This window comes from Paramisgurnus dabryanus, chromosome 22, assembly GCF_030506205.2.
Source record: "Paramisgurnus dabryanus chromosome 22, PD_genome_1.1, whole genome shotgun sequence".
Lineage (NCBI taxonomy): Eukaryota > Metazoa > Chordata > Actinopteri > Cypriniformes > Cobitidae > Paramisgurnus > Paramisgurnus dabryanus.
This window is the reverse complement of record NC_133358.1, coordinates 4,822,923-4,836,664: the sequence shown is the minus strand read 5'-3', so window position 1 is coordinate 4,836,664 and position 13,742 is coordinate 4,822,923. Positions and strand designations below refer to the sequence as shown.

Sequence of the window (13,742 nt, the reverse complement as noted above, 5' to 3'; positions counted from 1 at the left end):
ACCCCACTCTTGCTGGCACATTCACATTTTCAATACCTAAAAAACGTATGAAGAAAACACTGTGATAAAAAAAAAGAAAATCAGAAAAATATTTTCTTGTAATAAAAATCTTATGTTTAATATTTCATTGCTTTAGCTGACGTGTAGTTAGGCCTGTCACAATAATGACTATATCTTATCAAACGTTGGGTGAACATGACATTGGTAGTTTTTGGAGATCTGATATATTACCATAGTGTTTGCATGTGTGTTTGTTTGTAAAAAAAAATAATGTCATTAGCATTTTAGCCGATCATGATTGCCTCTGTTATTTCTGCCTACTGTTTATCTCTTAAGTGTGGAACGTGCAGCTCCAATCAAAGCTGCGTTCTTAAAAATTATGTACTTGCATTATTGTGTTATTTTATTGTCAAATCTAATCTGTGACATAAAATGGTCTTAAAAAGACAATACTATCGACTATTGCCATTATTTCTTGGGCAATGTACAGGCCTACATGTAGGGTGACCACCCATCCCGTTTTGCATTGTACTGCATAGCATTTTGAACCTTTAAGGAAATGTCATGCATTTTATCAGTGTTGGTTTTTAAATGTCATGTTAAGAAATGTTTTTTTAAAACATCTATAATGTGGTGCAATTTCTCCACTATTTGACAGCGCTACGTCAAAAGCAGCAACCACGCTCACACAAAAAGGTTTGTTAGACTTTACGGGGCACTGCAAGAACTGACAGGAGGATGACATCAATGTGCTACGAGAACAATTCAAATGCAGACTCCTGTGTTTGATTTCTCACATTACTTTTGTGCTACCTTGATGGTTCTTGCAGCAACGCATGAAGTGGAACACATCCAAATTAAACAAACATTTTTTAAGTCTGGATTTTATCCAATGAGAGGAAAGCAGGGGACGCTGTTATTAAGAGCGTCAATTAAACTGTGGAGTGGGTGTCTCTCTCTCTGTCCTCGTGATAAATGCGCATGTGCGCACACACACATTATTTTTTATAAGTCTGCATTCATATACCTTGAACATTTTATGACTTTTTGTGCATTTTGCGTTTGACGCGAATTTGCGGCTGACCCCTGAGTTGAAAAATTTGAACTTTGCCGGAATTTATATGACACAAGTTCTTTTTTCTATAGAGGCAGGAATAAAAAGGACCTCGTTTGAAAGAGTGTCAGTGAGGACATCGGGCAACCTGCTAAGTTGTAATACACATTTCACATGACGTTTATCGACCCCCGCCGTTTATTTTCCCCCTATAGTAAGGTTACCAAATACAAACCGGTAACTCTCTCGATAAATGCACGATCAACATCAGTCATCTTGCAAACAGACAACCGCATAGCACTTGCCCCTCCCACAAGAAGCGGATTTTGCCTCTGACGCGCGTCAAATGCTTGCTTTTTCCGCGCTTCTACTTCGCTCTAGACGCGCGAATGCATTCAAACTGTTCAAGTGGCAAACTAGGCGCGGTAGACCCGATGTTGACGCCTGAAACGCGTTTGGTATAAACGCAGCATGAGTATCGTTATGAGCTAAAAAGCAGAATAATTTTATATTTTTACCATTTCTTGGATGACAGTGGTTAATTTCTTGAACATATTATTACACTGAGCACAATTGCCACATCGTTAATTGTTCAAAACTCGATTCAAAGTGTGTGTATATAACTGATTAAAGTCATGGGACTGAAACATTTTAAGTAAAGATATTGGTTTGATACATTTGCAAGCATCGACAGTGCACAGAAAACATACATCAGAAACTAAAAATAAAGCCGTGCAGATTCTAAAAAAAATATAGATTTTTGTTCTACAGAAAAAAACTGCAAAAGGTTTTACATAAAGCATCAGTTTTTGCTAAGGATTGTACCTGTGAGATAGACATGGAGATGTGAAAGAACTTCCCTCGTCCTCCCTGTGGTATTGCTCTGGTGAAGAACAGCCTGAGTCCATCTTTAGAGAACAGCGGTTCTTCATTCTGTTAAAAAAATAAGAATTAAAATGATCATTACCGTGACACTGGCATTATCATTACAGTCATTATTTTGATTTTCTCCTCCCGTGATAGCTTTTGTCTTGGTTCAAATCTACAGAGTTTCATAATTGCTGAATTATAAGACCAGCAGGAGTACTAAAGTGCAAGTCCACAGAGGAAAGCGCTCATTTTTCTACAACTACAAAAACATTAAAAGCAAAACAACATATATTAGATTGTAAATTATTATGATGATGCATTGCTGCTCTAATAGTGCGTCTGTTTGTGCCACAAGGCCTATTTCTGCAGGAGCAGTACAATCCTTCATTCATGATATTGCACAACATTTCATATGGCAACTTCCCTCAAGCGAAAAACAGTCATGAAAATCTAATCAGGAAAAACAATATCAGCTCATGCACGGTACTGCAGGGGAATATGATAAGACAAACAACATCAAACATCCTCAACCGTTCAAATCCATTACTGATGACAAACACAGACATGGTGCATAGTTTTTTTTTTTGTGTCAGTCTAGGAGGAAAAGATAAATACTGACCTGTCTGTGTAGCCAACCCTCACTTTCATCCTCATGTTTCTGAAACACAGACAATAAAATCACATTGGATGAATGCATCAGAAAGGGTGGGGCTTCTCAACCAAGCCTCTACATTTTTACACAATGGTTCATTTTGGAAATCCTAAAGTCATTGGTTTTCACGAGTTTGCATTAACATGTAATTAAATATAAAGTAAGGAATATTTGGCGTGCTGTCCGAGGGGAGGGCTCCGAGAACAAAATTCTTCCCCTTCCTCTCCTTAACTGGAAAAAATATACCAGCAGAGAGTGAGGCAATGGGGCGGAAAAGGGATGCTACTAAAACCTATCACGAAAAAGAGCTAAGGGACGACCATATATAGAGACCTTTATGCGCTGGTTTGTTGAATTACATGACCATGCTCTGCCCCAACTTAGTTAAATAAACTTCATTAAAATCTTAATGAAACACTAACCAACATTTCTTTAGATGTTAACAGAATTAGTTGTGTTACACATCATAGAAGACATTGTAAGCATCTGTTCATGAATATCAACTGACGTCATTCACTTGTCTTCCGCCATTTTGAGTACCTGAAGTGGTCGCAAAGAACTAGAAGCTATGCCTTCAATTTATTGCGCGCATCAAAATCACAATTTTTACAACACTAAGAAGGCTCGATACAACATGACACTTTGCTCGAAGTATCACTTGTGTCTCTACACGTGAAATTGAGCATTGAGAACAGTGTTTGTGTACCCAGAGTTTACTAAAACAAAAGGTTTTGAACAACCGATTTTGGTTGTTTTGGTGTTCATTCGTCACCATCTTCCCAGTCAAGATGTATCGATCTCCGAATGCGACCTAAAGATGGAGGAGAGTAAAGATGGATAGCTCCTAAAGCATCGTTCCATATAAATGCACGGTTAATTTGTTGTTTTGTCGCAAGTGAAAAACAATATTGACCTTCTAGTTGAAAAAGGAGCCTCATATGAGATTCATTCATTCACATTCGGTAATCGATTCTTTACATCTGGCAAAGATGAGAAGCGGACACCATAACAGCCAAAGTCAGTTGTTCAAAACCTTTCTTTTTAGTAAACTCTGTGTACACAAACAATGTTCTCAATACTCACGTTCATGTGTAGAGATCCAGGTGATACTTCGAGCAAAGTTAACTAGCCAATGCTTGTCAGTAGCCTACTAGTACTCGGTAGGTACTCAAGATGGCGCCGGGCAACTGGAATGACGTAAAAGGTCACATGACTGATATTCATCAGTAAGACCACGTAGTAGTAGAGAGGAATTCGTAGGTCTCGGTTGCAAATGTGTTTGTTTTCATTGGGTAAGGGTTCAAGGCCATTGCATGTTTTTTCCCGCGATGCTTCCAGGGCTAAACTCTGGCTGCGGGCGGTTGGTTGGCCATCGACTAACTCGAGAACTAGAGACAGGTGGACTTCGGACTTGTTCATGAAGACAGGCTGTTGTTCGGCAAGGATGCTGTACCTTGTTCTGAAAACTTTCCCATCTCCTTAAATGCTGTCATTTTATTCATTTAACACCCTGTCTAAACCACACACAAGCAGCACGAGGCAACAATACAAAAGACTACAGAATCAGTAGTACCAGTGGGCCATTTGTGCATGTGACAAATCTGTCAACACGAATGTGTAGTTAGTCCTGTGTGTAAAGGTTTTCATAGAAATGGATGTTTCCTTGTGGTGTATAAATCTTGTGCTTGGATTGAATTGAGGTATAAAGTGAAGCACAGTTTGCCTAAACATACCTTGGTGCAAACACCTGTTGTGGCTTCACAGAGAGTCAGGATGGATATATTCTGGGCTCGGTTCAACCAGTTCACAGCCAGTTTAGTACTGGTGGCCCATTTTACCATTGCCACATAGTACTCTCTGTAATACAAATCAAAATCCCCAGCAATGTTATTTGTCAGTAAATATGAAATATGAAGAGAGATGCAAAACCCTCTAAGTTTTGTAAATGAGCAATGTTTTAACAAACCAACCAAACAAACCAATATTTCTGAATGACCTGAGGCTGGGATTAAGCAGATTTAAAGTGAATGTATTTAATTATATAATACGTGCAGAGAGTATATGATTAATATCATTATATCATGTTTGACAGAGGTGACGTTTAGAGGCTTTTCCATCTGAGATCCTCATATACTTCTGATCATTGAAAATGCACAGAATAATTTGCTAAATTCTTTCATTTACATTTACAAGTTCAGTATAACAATATTTAAATCTATTTTCCTCACAATCGGCACAGAAAGATTGTTTTAAACCATGAGTTACTAAAATCTCACCCTATTCTCTGGTCTTCTGGCCGCCTCATCTCAATAGTGTGCAAAGGACCATTGAGATTCACAACGTACAGCGAGATGACCGGATTTTCTTCTCCTGCCTGGAAAAACATGTTTATGCATTATTAAAATGTTATCTATAACACTGTACAGTAACCCACCTGCACGATCCTTACTTTAGGGTAGTGGTATTGTCTCGACATGGGGTAGACAGAGCCAGTAAACATCGGGATCTCCATTTTGGGCACCAGGGTGTCATTTATGGTTGCGTATGCGAGCCGGGCTCCATCTGGAGACCACCAGTGGGCAATATGGGACTTGAAGATCTCCGCTGTGAAAGAAAGATTCAGGAGTCTCTCTTAGCGGTTAAATAACTTGAATAATTGCAGGAATAGTATAAAGTAATCATCCATGATACAGCCTCTCTATGGTCCCATTCCCACACACACAAATTCCCAATTTCCTTTCCGATACAGTCAATGCACCTGGCACGATTAAAAGCATTTCACCGTAACCACCTGTTTCTATGTATCTGCTTCCCTCGCACAGAGGAAGGTTCTGGCCCATAAATCACAGGGCGGGCTGTAATCTCAGCGGGGCTGGTGAGAGTGTCGGCCCTCTCCATCAAGTGCCCGTTCTCTTCCACAATCTCAGAGAAAATGCAATTTCGGGACTCCACCACAGGCTGAGGAAATAGGGTCTGACCCCTCATCCTGTGTTCAAACGGGCAGGAAACACCATGTTCAGCAAAGTTCTGCTCACTTCATCACATACTCCTGGGGTGAGCGTGTTCAAAGAGCTTCTGTTCAGATACTATGTCAACAGAGACCTGCTTATACCTCGAGCCCTGTTCTGTCAAACCATACAAAATAAAATTAAGTAATAAGATACCAGCAATTGTATTCAAGGCTAAAAAGCACAAAGCTCAACAGGTAAAATCTGCAACACCTTTACTCCTTGACTATGTTCACAACATATCACTTTTATAAAGTATGCTAAATGCTTTAAAGGAAAAGCAAAATAAATATAAGACACATTTAAATTCAAAGATTAGTTTATTATTAGCAAGTTCCTTGAGTGTCATTATTACATGGCTCTCTGGAGTTCTTGTTTCTGATTGGTCAGTGTTGACATTCTAAGGTTTTTCCCAGATAACAGCCATCTCATACTAATAACACAACCTCATCCGGGTACTCCAAGTAATCCTGGCATGTGCAATTTACCCAAAAGTTTAATTTATTTAATTTAAAAATGTTGCCCGTGCTGCCAAAATGAGTTAGAATGTGCACCATTTAATTTTGAGCTAGAGGTATAAGATTTTAGTTAAATTCGGTTGAGGTTTTTATAAAACTAAGTACACCGAGCCCATAGCTCTAAATAGTCATTAAGCATAAACAATAATCTTTATTTGTATGTTTTCTGAGAGGTGTGTCCTAAATGTTTAATCTAATACAAAGATGCGTCTCCATCCACATGCACGTGACATGTTTGATAATGTGTGGCTCGTCATTTCAATAAATGTGTTTGGCGTGTCACGTAAACTTGTGTGCGTCATAAAACCTTGAAAAAGCCATCGCGGAGAGTATCCATGGCATCAAGAAATGTTTTCGATTCCAATATTTGTGTAACTTCCTATCCACCATCTGCTCTGCTTTTGAAGGCAGCACACATCTGCCTTCACTGCCAATGATATCCCACAACTCTCATGGTTTAGGAGTTTCAAGTGAAGCCATACAATAACTGTATGAGAGAAACAGACTGAAAAGTAAGCTATTATTGAATAATTCTCTTACCCCTTTGCTGTAGCTTTCAAATATTATCGGCAGTTGCTTTTTTAAGAATGTTGCCTCCTCCCTATGAGTCACAGTGTCATATAGTATTTAAGTACAATGCTCCGACATTCATATCCTTTTTTGATTTATGGACGACAATATGAGGTCAAAGCAGCAAGACGTTTAGTAAATAATGGTGCAATAACCCTGAAAAAATTGCCTTTAAATGTTGTATGCCTTTATATCCAAACAACTCCAACAGTAAAAAGATTTGTGAAACACTGGAGTCCAGTGATGTGTTTTAATGTCTGTAGATCATGATGTGAATGCTTTAACGGACTGTAGTGATCGTCATGGGAGCTTTACAGTGAATCTGATCATTAGAGAAACGCTGACCCATGGATGAACCAAAGCAATCCTGCAGCAGACATCTTTGTACCAAACAACAAAAACCTCCACTCATTAGATGTAAAATGTCAGAAACCCTGCAAACACATTTCTCTTTTTTATCCCTGTTGCCTTCGCCTGTTTCTATGCCTGCCCTTTATTCTGTCACAGACATTCACAGCAGTAAAGCGGGAACCTAGTTGGGATGGTGATTGCTCACACTGGGAGGTTTAATGGCAAAACCGGATGACAGATGAGACAGAAGTGTGTGTTCTGAGAACTGTAGGACACTGGAGCTGTGTATAACAAACACACGCAGGCACGCACGCGCGCAAACACACACACACACACACACACACAGACACACACAATTAACCAGGGAACACGGCTGTAGAATAGGGACAGACAAGCTGATGTTTTACGTCAGTGATTCCCAACCGGGGGTACGCGTACCCCAAGGGGTACGTGAAGAGTTTCCAGGGGGTACGCGAAAAGATTTACATTTTGCTTTGATCTCATTTACTTTTAATAAAAATGTCTTTCGTTTGTCCAGTCATTTACCTAAGATTGATTTTTGTGAGGAAAGCATTGTAAAAAGGACAACTTTGTAATTTTAATCATTTTATCATTAATATAATTTGCCGTCAAGAGTAAATGCGCTGCATGATCCAAAACGCAATGGTGATGTCCAACTCAAGAACGACTATTTTCAATGAACCTGAATAGTTTCTAAAGACACAAAGTTTATTAACTATAAATAATGTTCAAATAATGTTATAATATTCATTCCAGCTGCCATTGCATTTTCAAATTATGCAAAAAAAACTTAAGCATTGTTTTTGGCTAACATATTTTGTCCCGTATGATGTCTTTTGTATTTATAGAGAATGTCTTAACACATTTTGTTTCTCTTTTATATTTGAACAGAATAATTTAAATTATTTGCACACTTTAATTATCAGTAACTTAATTGAGATTTTAGTAAATTTAGGGCATTTACTAAAAAGGAGAGCTCAAGCGCCGGAGCGGAAAATTTGCGTTTGATTTACTACAAAGGCGCAAATAAAATACAAAGGCACAATAATGTCATCAGCACATTTCTACAATGACCATTGCAATCTGTAAGAGCAGCGCAAATTAGTACAGGGTCGCAAATAAGAGACCTCGGCAGGACATCGCAATGAAAATGCCAGCCCATCTACCATTTTCTTACCATTTTCGCGTCGGTTTAGGGTTAGATTTACATAATGACATCCCTACCCAAACCTATCCCTAACCCCAATGTCAGGCGACAACTGTTTAATTTCGCGTACCTAATAGTATTGAAGTCCCCAGTTCGTCAAAAAATGACGCGAAGGGTATACCCTCCGCGTAACATATTGACGCATGGTCAAGTGGCGTCAAATATTGACGCAATGGGATGAGGATGTGTTGAAATGCGGACTGCGGAGTGTGAAATTCCAGCTAAGTAAAAGTACACTGAGAACCGGAGGACGAAAGATGAAGGTTAAAAGAAGTTTTGAAATACCTGATTTGACTTCTCCTCGTGAGTTCTTCTCCTCTTTTCTTCAGCAAATTAAACATAGCATGGCTTGGCAAACTATATATATATTTTTAAAGTATGTTCCTCTGGCAAAATGTAATATTATCCTCGCATTAATGTTGATTCTAAAAGGAAAACTTCCACAAATGCATATGCAATAAGGTCGCAAAAATAACACCCTTTCAGAGCTAAATATCTACTGCGTGTCTTTAGTAAGTTCAGTCGTTATTTAACGCCAAAATGATGGTTTGCGCAAGCGGTTAGTAAATCTGGCCCTTAAAGGGGTCATATGATGAAATTTTTTAATTTGTAAAATAAGTCTTTGGCGTTCCCAGAGTCCATATGTGAAGTTTTATCTCAAAACAACCTACAGATAATTAATTATAGCATGTCAAAATTGCCCTTTTGTAGGCCTGAGCAAAATGAGCCGTTTTTGGGTGTATCTTTTAAAATGCAAATGAGCTGATAAAATGCAAACACTGATCGCAATGATAGTGGTTTGTTGAAAAACATGCTTTATCAGTCAGTGCTTTTTACCTTAATGTTTAAAATTAATTAATATTACTAATTATTTGTCTTTAAAACACAACTTTGGTTTAGTTTCGATGAAGGGGTACTCGAGCCTTACTGATAGGGCTGTGGGGGTACTTAGGGCTAAAAAGGTTGGGAACCACTGTTTTACGTCATACAACCTCACTCACCATTGTAAAAACACTTTCAAATGCTGTATACTCTTGTTTTTGTGCATCAAATCGCCACTGTTGCAGAAATTACTCACCCATTATGTCTTGTTAAAAAATCATGCTCTAACCAAGTCTGAAGGACAACAAGAGACCTTAACCAATCACTATGGACTCACACAGACACCTGTCAGTCACACATCAGATCAGATTGACTGACAGCTAGCACTTCATTAAAACACTGCACAAAAGATAAATGTGTCTACTGACCCCGGGAGGTCACAACAGAACAAATCTCCCACATATAGAAGATACACACATTTATACAACAGTTCTTTCTGGCTCTCGAATCTGATTGGCTAGGAGTCTTTTCCAGGCATGAGATATTCCATCAGTATCATCACTGGAAAGGGTTGTACCTATTCTTCTAAGACTAAGTCATGCATACATGCAATAAACCAGTTAGAGTCTTATCTCTAAGAGGAAAGCAATTTCATTCATCATTACTGCAAATAGGTAATTCTGATACATGCAATGACTGTCCATGTGTAGGCATTTTATCTTTATGTACACTAGGGTTGTGCGGATAGACGATAGTATCATGTATCGACGATCTTCAGACATATCGCCATTAGCAGGCTTTCATGGTCGAATGGTTATTATTATTATTATCATCATAGTTTTACATTAACATGCACATTGCGAGCTTTTCTTCGCATGAGGGTTTGTGGGCTTCACTTTACGTGAAGAGCTTGTAGAGAGAGGATTCCTTCTTGCACGCACCTGTACGTAGCCTCTTATGGAACGGCTGAAAATCCACAAGGGGGCGCATTTGTTCCTCAGACGTTGCACAATAAACATGACATCCGAATATATTCATTATAAATCGTGAATGAAAAGTGAGATTCGAACGAATGTCTGTTAGTGAACTTATTGTATACACTATTTATATCGTAATTCGTTCAGAAACGTCAAGATTGTGAGATGAACAAATCGTTTTGGATTAAAAGGCTTGGATATTCCATTTCCTTGGACTTTTGGGGATTTATGAACAATTTGTTTTGAACAATTTTACCGAAGCGGATAAAGGAAAGATTTTGAAGGTAAGTAAATATCCTAAATCGGCGCCGCCCGGTTCAGGTAACTAACAACTAGATTACAGTTTTATGACTGCTAAAAATCATATTATGCTTTCTGTGTGCGCTTATTGGAATCCCGAAAGTCTAAGCTTTACAACGATGTGCCGCATGACCGTATATTTTGAAGATTTAATGCTTCAAAGTTACAATGACGTAATGCAGCCTCACGTGCAAGGGAGGGGGTGTGCCGTGTACGGCACAGTGTTCCTTATCAGGTTAATGCACGTGTTTTGGACTCCTTCTAGCACCTGAAATAAATCCAGCGCGTCATGAACAGCTGCGCTTCTCTGTCTCACGTGCACACACTCTCGCATCTGTCCGAAGTCTAAAAATAAACTTAAGTAGTAATCCTTATGTATTTGTTCAGTTTAATGCATTTAATGCGAGCTGAGGCAAACTATCCCTTTTGTTTAAAATATGACCCGCTGCATATTGCCGTCTCACTCACTCTCGCGTACGGGCAGAGAGCTGTGGTTGTCCGAAGTCAGATCACTAGGTAGTAATCCTGTTTATGATATGCATTTCAATAAGTTGTAGCAATACATCCCTCGTGTTTAAAATATGATTGCGTTCCGCTGGACCAATGTGTTTAAAAAGGCACCTCTGAGAGCACCACTGCTTGACACGTGAAGCCTTCTGCAACAGCACTAAACAAATGCATTGAATTGTTTGTATGTTCACACGCATGTGTGTGCGCAGGTGCATGTTTTTACTCTCATTAAGTAATCACGCAAGACATTTTTGACTGCCAGGGCCCGGTTGCATAAAGCACCTTAAGTGTACTGTAATTTTCCCTTAAGTTCACCCTTACGTTTCCCTTAAACTTAAGGGTGTTGCAGAAAAACCCTCAAGTTTTTTTCTGTTGCGTCTACATGGCAACAAAAGTATTTTATAACGACAAACCTGGGTCACTTTTGTGAAACACTTAACGATTACCCTTACCTAAGAGAACCATTTAAGGGATTATACTGTATGCAACACCCTAAACTTATTCTAGGTAAGGGGAATTTACCCCTAAAGTGTCATACTTAAGTGAAAAACTTAAGGTGCTTTATGCAACCGGGCCCTGGGCTTTAATGGCGCGCTCGGATTAATTGCATCAGTTTTAAGAAGGTTGCAGTCATGACGGTGTTGCTCTTGTTCTTTTTTGTCCACCAATCAAGTGACTTGTCATAATGAGTAAAAAATGAACAAATAAATAAATCAACTACTGCCCCGCCCCCGATACTATCGTGTATCGCCGATCTCACAGACTGACAATAGGACGATCTCAAAATGGGGCATATCGCCCAACACTAATGTAACAGTAATCTTTTACCGTGTAATCCTTTCATTTTTAATATTTGGCATGTTGGTGTGCTGCTACTGTCTGTAATAAGCAGAGTGTACGCGTGTTGTGCACCCACCTATAGGCGAGCATTACTAACACGCCCTTTAATTAAATAAAATAATGCTGCACTATTGACTTTAGACCAGGTTTAAGTCAGTTAGGACTGCAATCTTTTTCAATTGCCTCAAAATAGCAACGCGCCAAACTAATGAGGTAAACACATATAATTTTTAGACTACTAAAAATCCCATGAGTGAACAAATGGGTGCAAGTAAATTTGCTATTTAGAAAATGCGGCACTGGATGTGAAAATTATAACTGAGACTAGCAAAAAACACTTGCGTCGCCCCTGCCTTTCTCATTATGCAGGGTGAACGATAGGGCCCAGTGTGTTTATTCATGTCACAAACACCCAAAACAAGCGGACTACAATAAATGCTTTCGCCACTAATGAGAATATAAAAATCAATCATTAGTGGTAAACCAACACCGCTCTCCTCTATTGTTTTGGCTGTATAAGTGACAGGTCATCAGTTAAACAAGTCTTGCACCATAAATATTGCACTTTCTGCCACCAACTATTATTACAGACTACAAACACTATACCAATAGGTATCCTGATAGATATATAGTGGTAAAAGCGCTCATTTTTCAGTTGTCTACACTCTCGCTCTCTTCCCACTTCTCATCAAAAACTCACGCCTGGGAGTCAGTTATGACACTAATAACAAATGGCTGAAAGGTTTACCTGTCATCCTGGGCTTCGAATACATGGCGGAAGGAAGTAGTGCCACAAAAAATAGGCTTTTAAAGACACTTTTTGATTTATCTAAACACTTGTGCCATCAAACTGTTGCATAAATGCAATATCACTTTCATAGTGGTGTGATATGGCTATTTATCAGCTCTTTATCAACATGGTGATATAGAGCCAATGTCACACTCAAGCGATATTGCTTTAATATAAGATTCTTATTTCAATCTAATAGCACCCTAACAAACACAACTGTTGCTGTCCCTAACCTTCATTGGACTCATCAGGGATAATAACAGACTTCTAACAAACCATTAGCAACTTAATTAAGCTGAAGTTCATTGAGAAGATTCAATGAGGGAGAAAGCATGCAGAGGTCTGATCGGCTCTGCCAACAGAAGCTAACTAAATCACTCAACTAAAGCCATCTGTCATTGCAAACAACAACACAACTACAGACAAGTAATACTAATTTGCTTCCTGCTTATATTTTAAAACTAAGTGGTCAGTGTGTTGTTTGATGACTAGTCAACCATTCAATCAATTTACATTTGTGTACTGCCAAAACTGCAGTTTGTGATTTACATCAAAGTGTCTGCCAAATGCATAAATGTTAATATTTTGCACATATTAATATTAAATGTTAAAACAGTTAAAAATAAACAGCTTGACTGAAGCGTAATCACCACAGAATAGGAGCTGGCTGCTGTAGATACATCATAGCCTCATTTACCTCACAGTTTTATATGCTTCTTGTAACTATATGGCTTTGTTTCGTTTTCCATTATGCATGCAGAGAATACAGGGCAGATGTACTGTGGGAGCACAGGACAGTTAGATGTCATCTATGAGCAAAAGACCATTACAAGGCATACATTTTTATCAGGATGGGTGTTCCCTGTGTTTGAACCCATAACCTTCTGCATTGCTAATGCATTGCCTACCACTGAGCCACATACAGGTGCATATAAAGCACATATCATCATCTGTCTCTGTTGTGTTATAAATGCAGCATGCTTGCTGCAACCGGACAGTTTATTAACTTTAAACAGCAACAGGGGGCACTAGAGAGCCTTAGTAAAAAAATCACTCCAAATAATGTAATGACACTTTTTGATATAACTGCACACAAACACACACTTGAGTCAGATTAATGATCTGGAGATGCAAGAGTACATGGGTAACAGATTAAACTGTTTATCAGAAACATACAGCAGTATTATCATAATGTCTCTTCAAAACCAGCCTGTGACTATATAAAGTGCATGAGAGGCACTGCTTGAATAAA

General features: G+C 38.8%; 1 protein-coding gene across 3 annotated transcripts in view; it reads right to left on the bottom strand.

Moving 5' to 3' along the window:
* Positions 1–13,742, bottom strand: part of dpp6a (dipeptidyl-peptidase 6a) — a 413,973-nt gene that overhangs the window by 35,926 nt on the left and 364,305 nt on the right. For all 3 annotated transcript variants that reach the window (XM_065294630.2, XM_065294632.2, XM_065294631.2), the window contains 5 exons: positions 5,026–5,180; positions 4,853–4,950; positions 4,310–4,433; positions 2,544–2,582; positions 1,880–1,987 (listed from right to left, as the gene is read on the bottom strand). In XM_065294630.2, the coding sequence (XP_065150702.2) occupies positions 1,880–1,987; positions 2,544–2,582; positions 4,310–4,433; positions 4,853–4,950; positions 5,026–5,180 (524 nt within the window). The remainder of the gene's footprint in view (positions 1–1,879; positions 1,988–2,543; positions 2,583–4,309; positions 4,434–4,852; positions 4,951–5,025; positions 5,181–13,742) is intronic.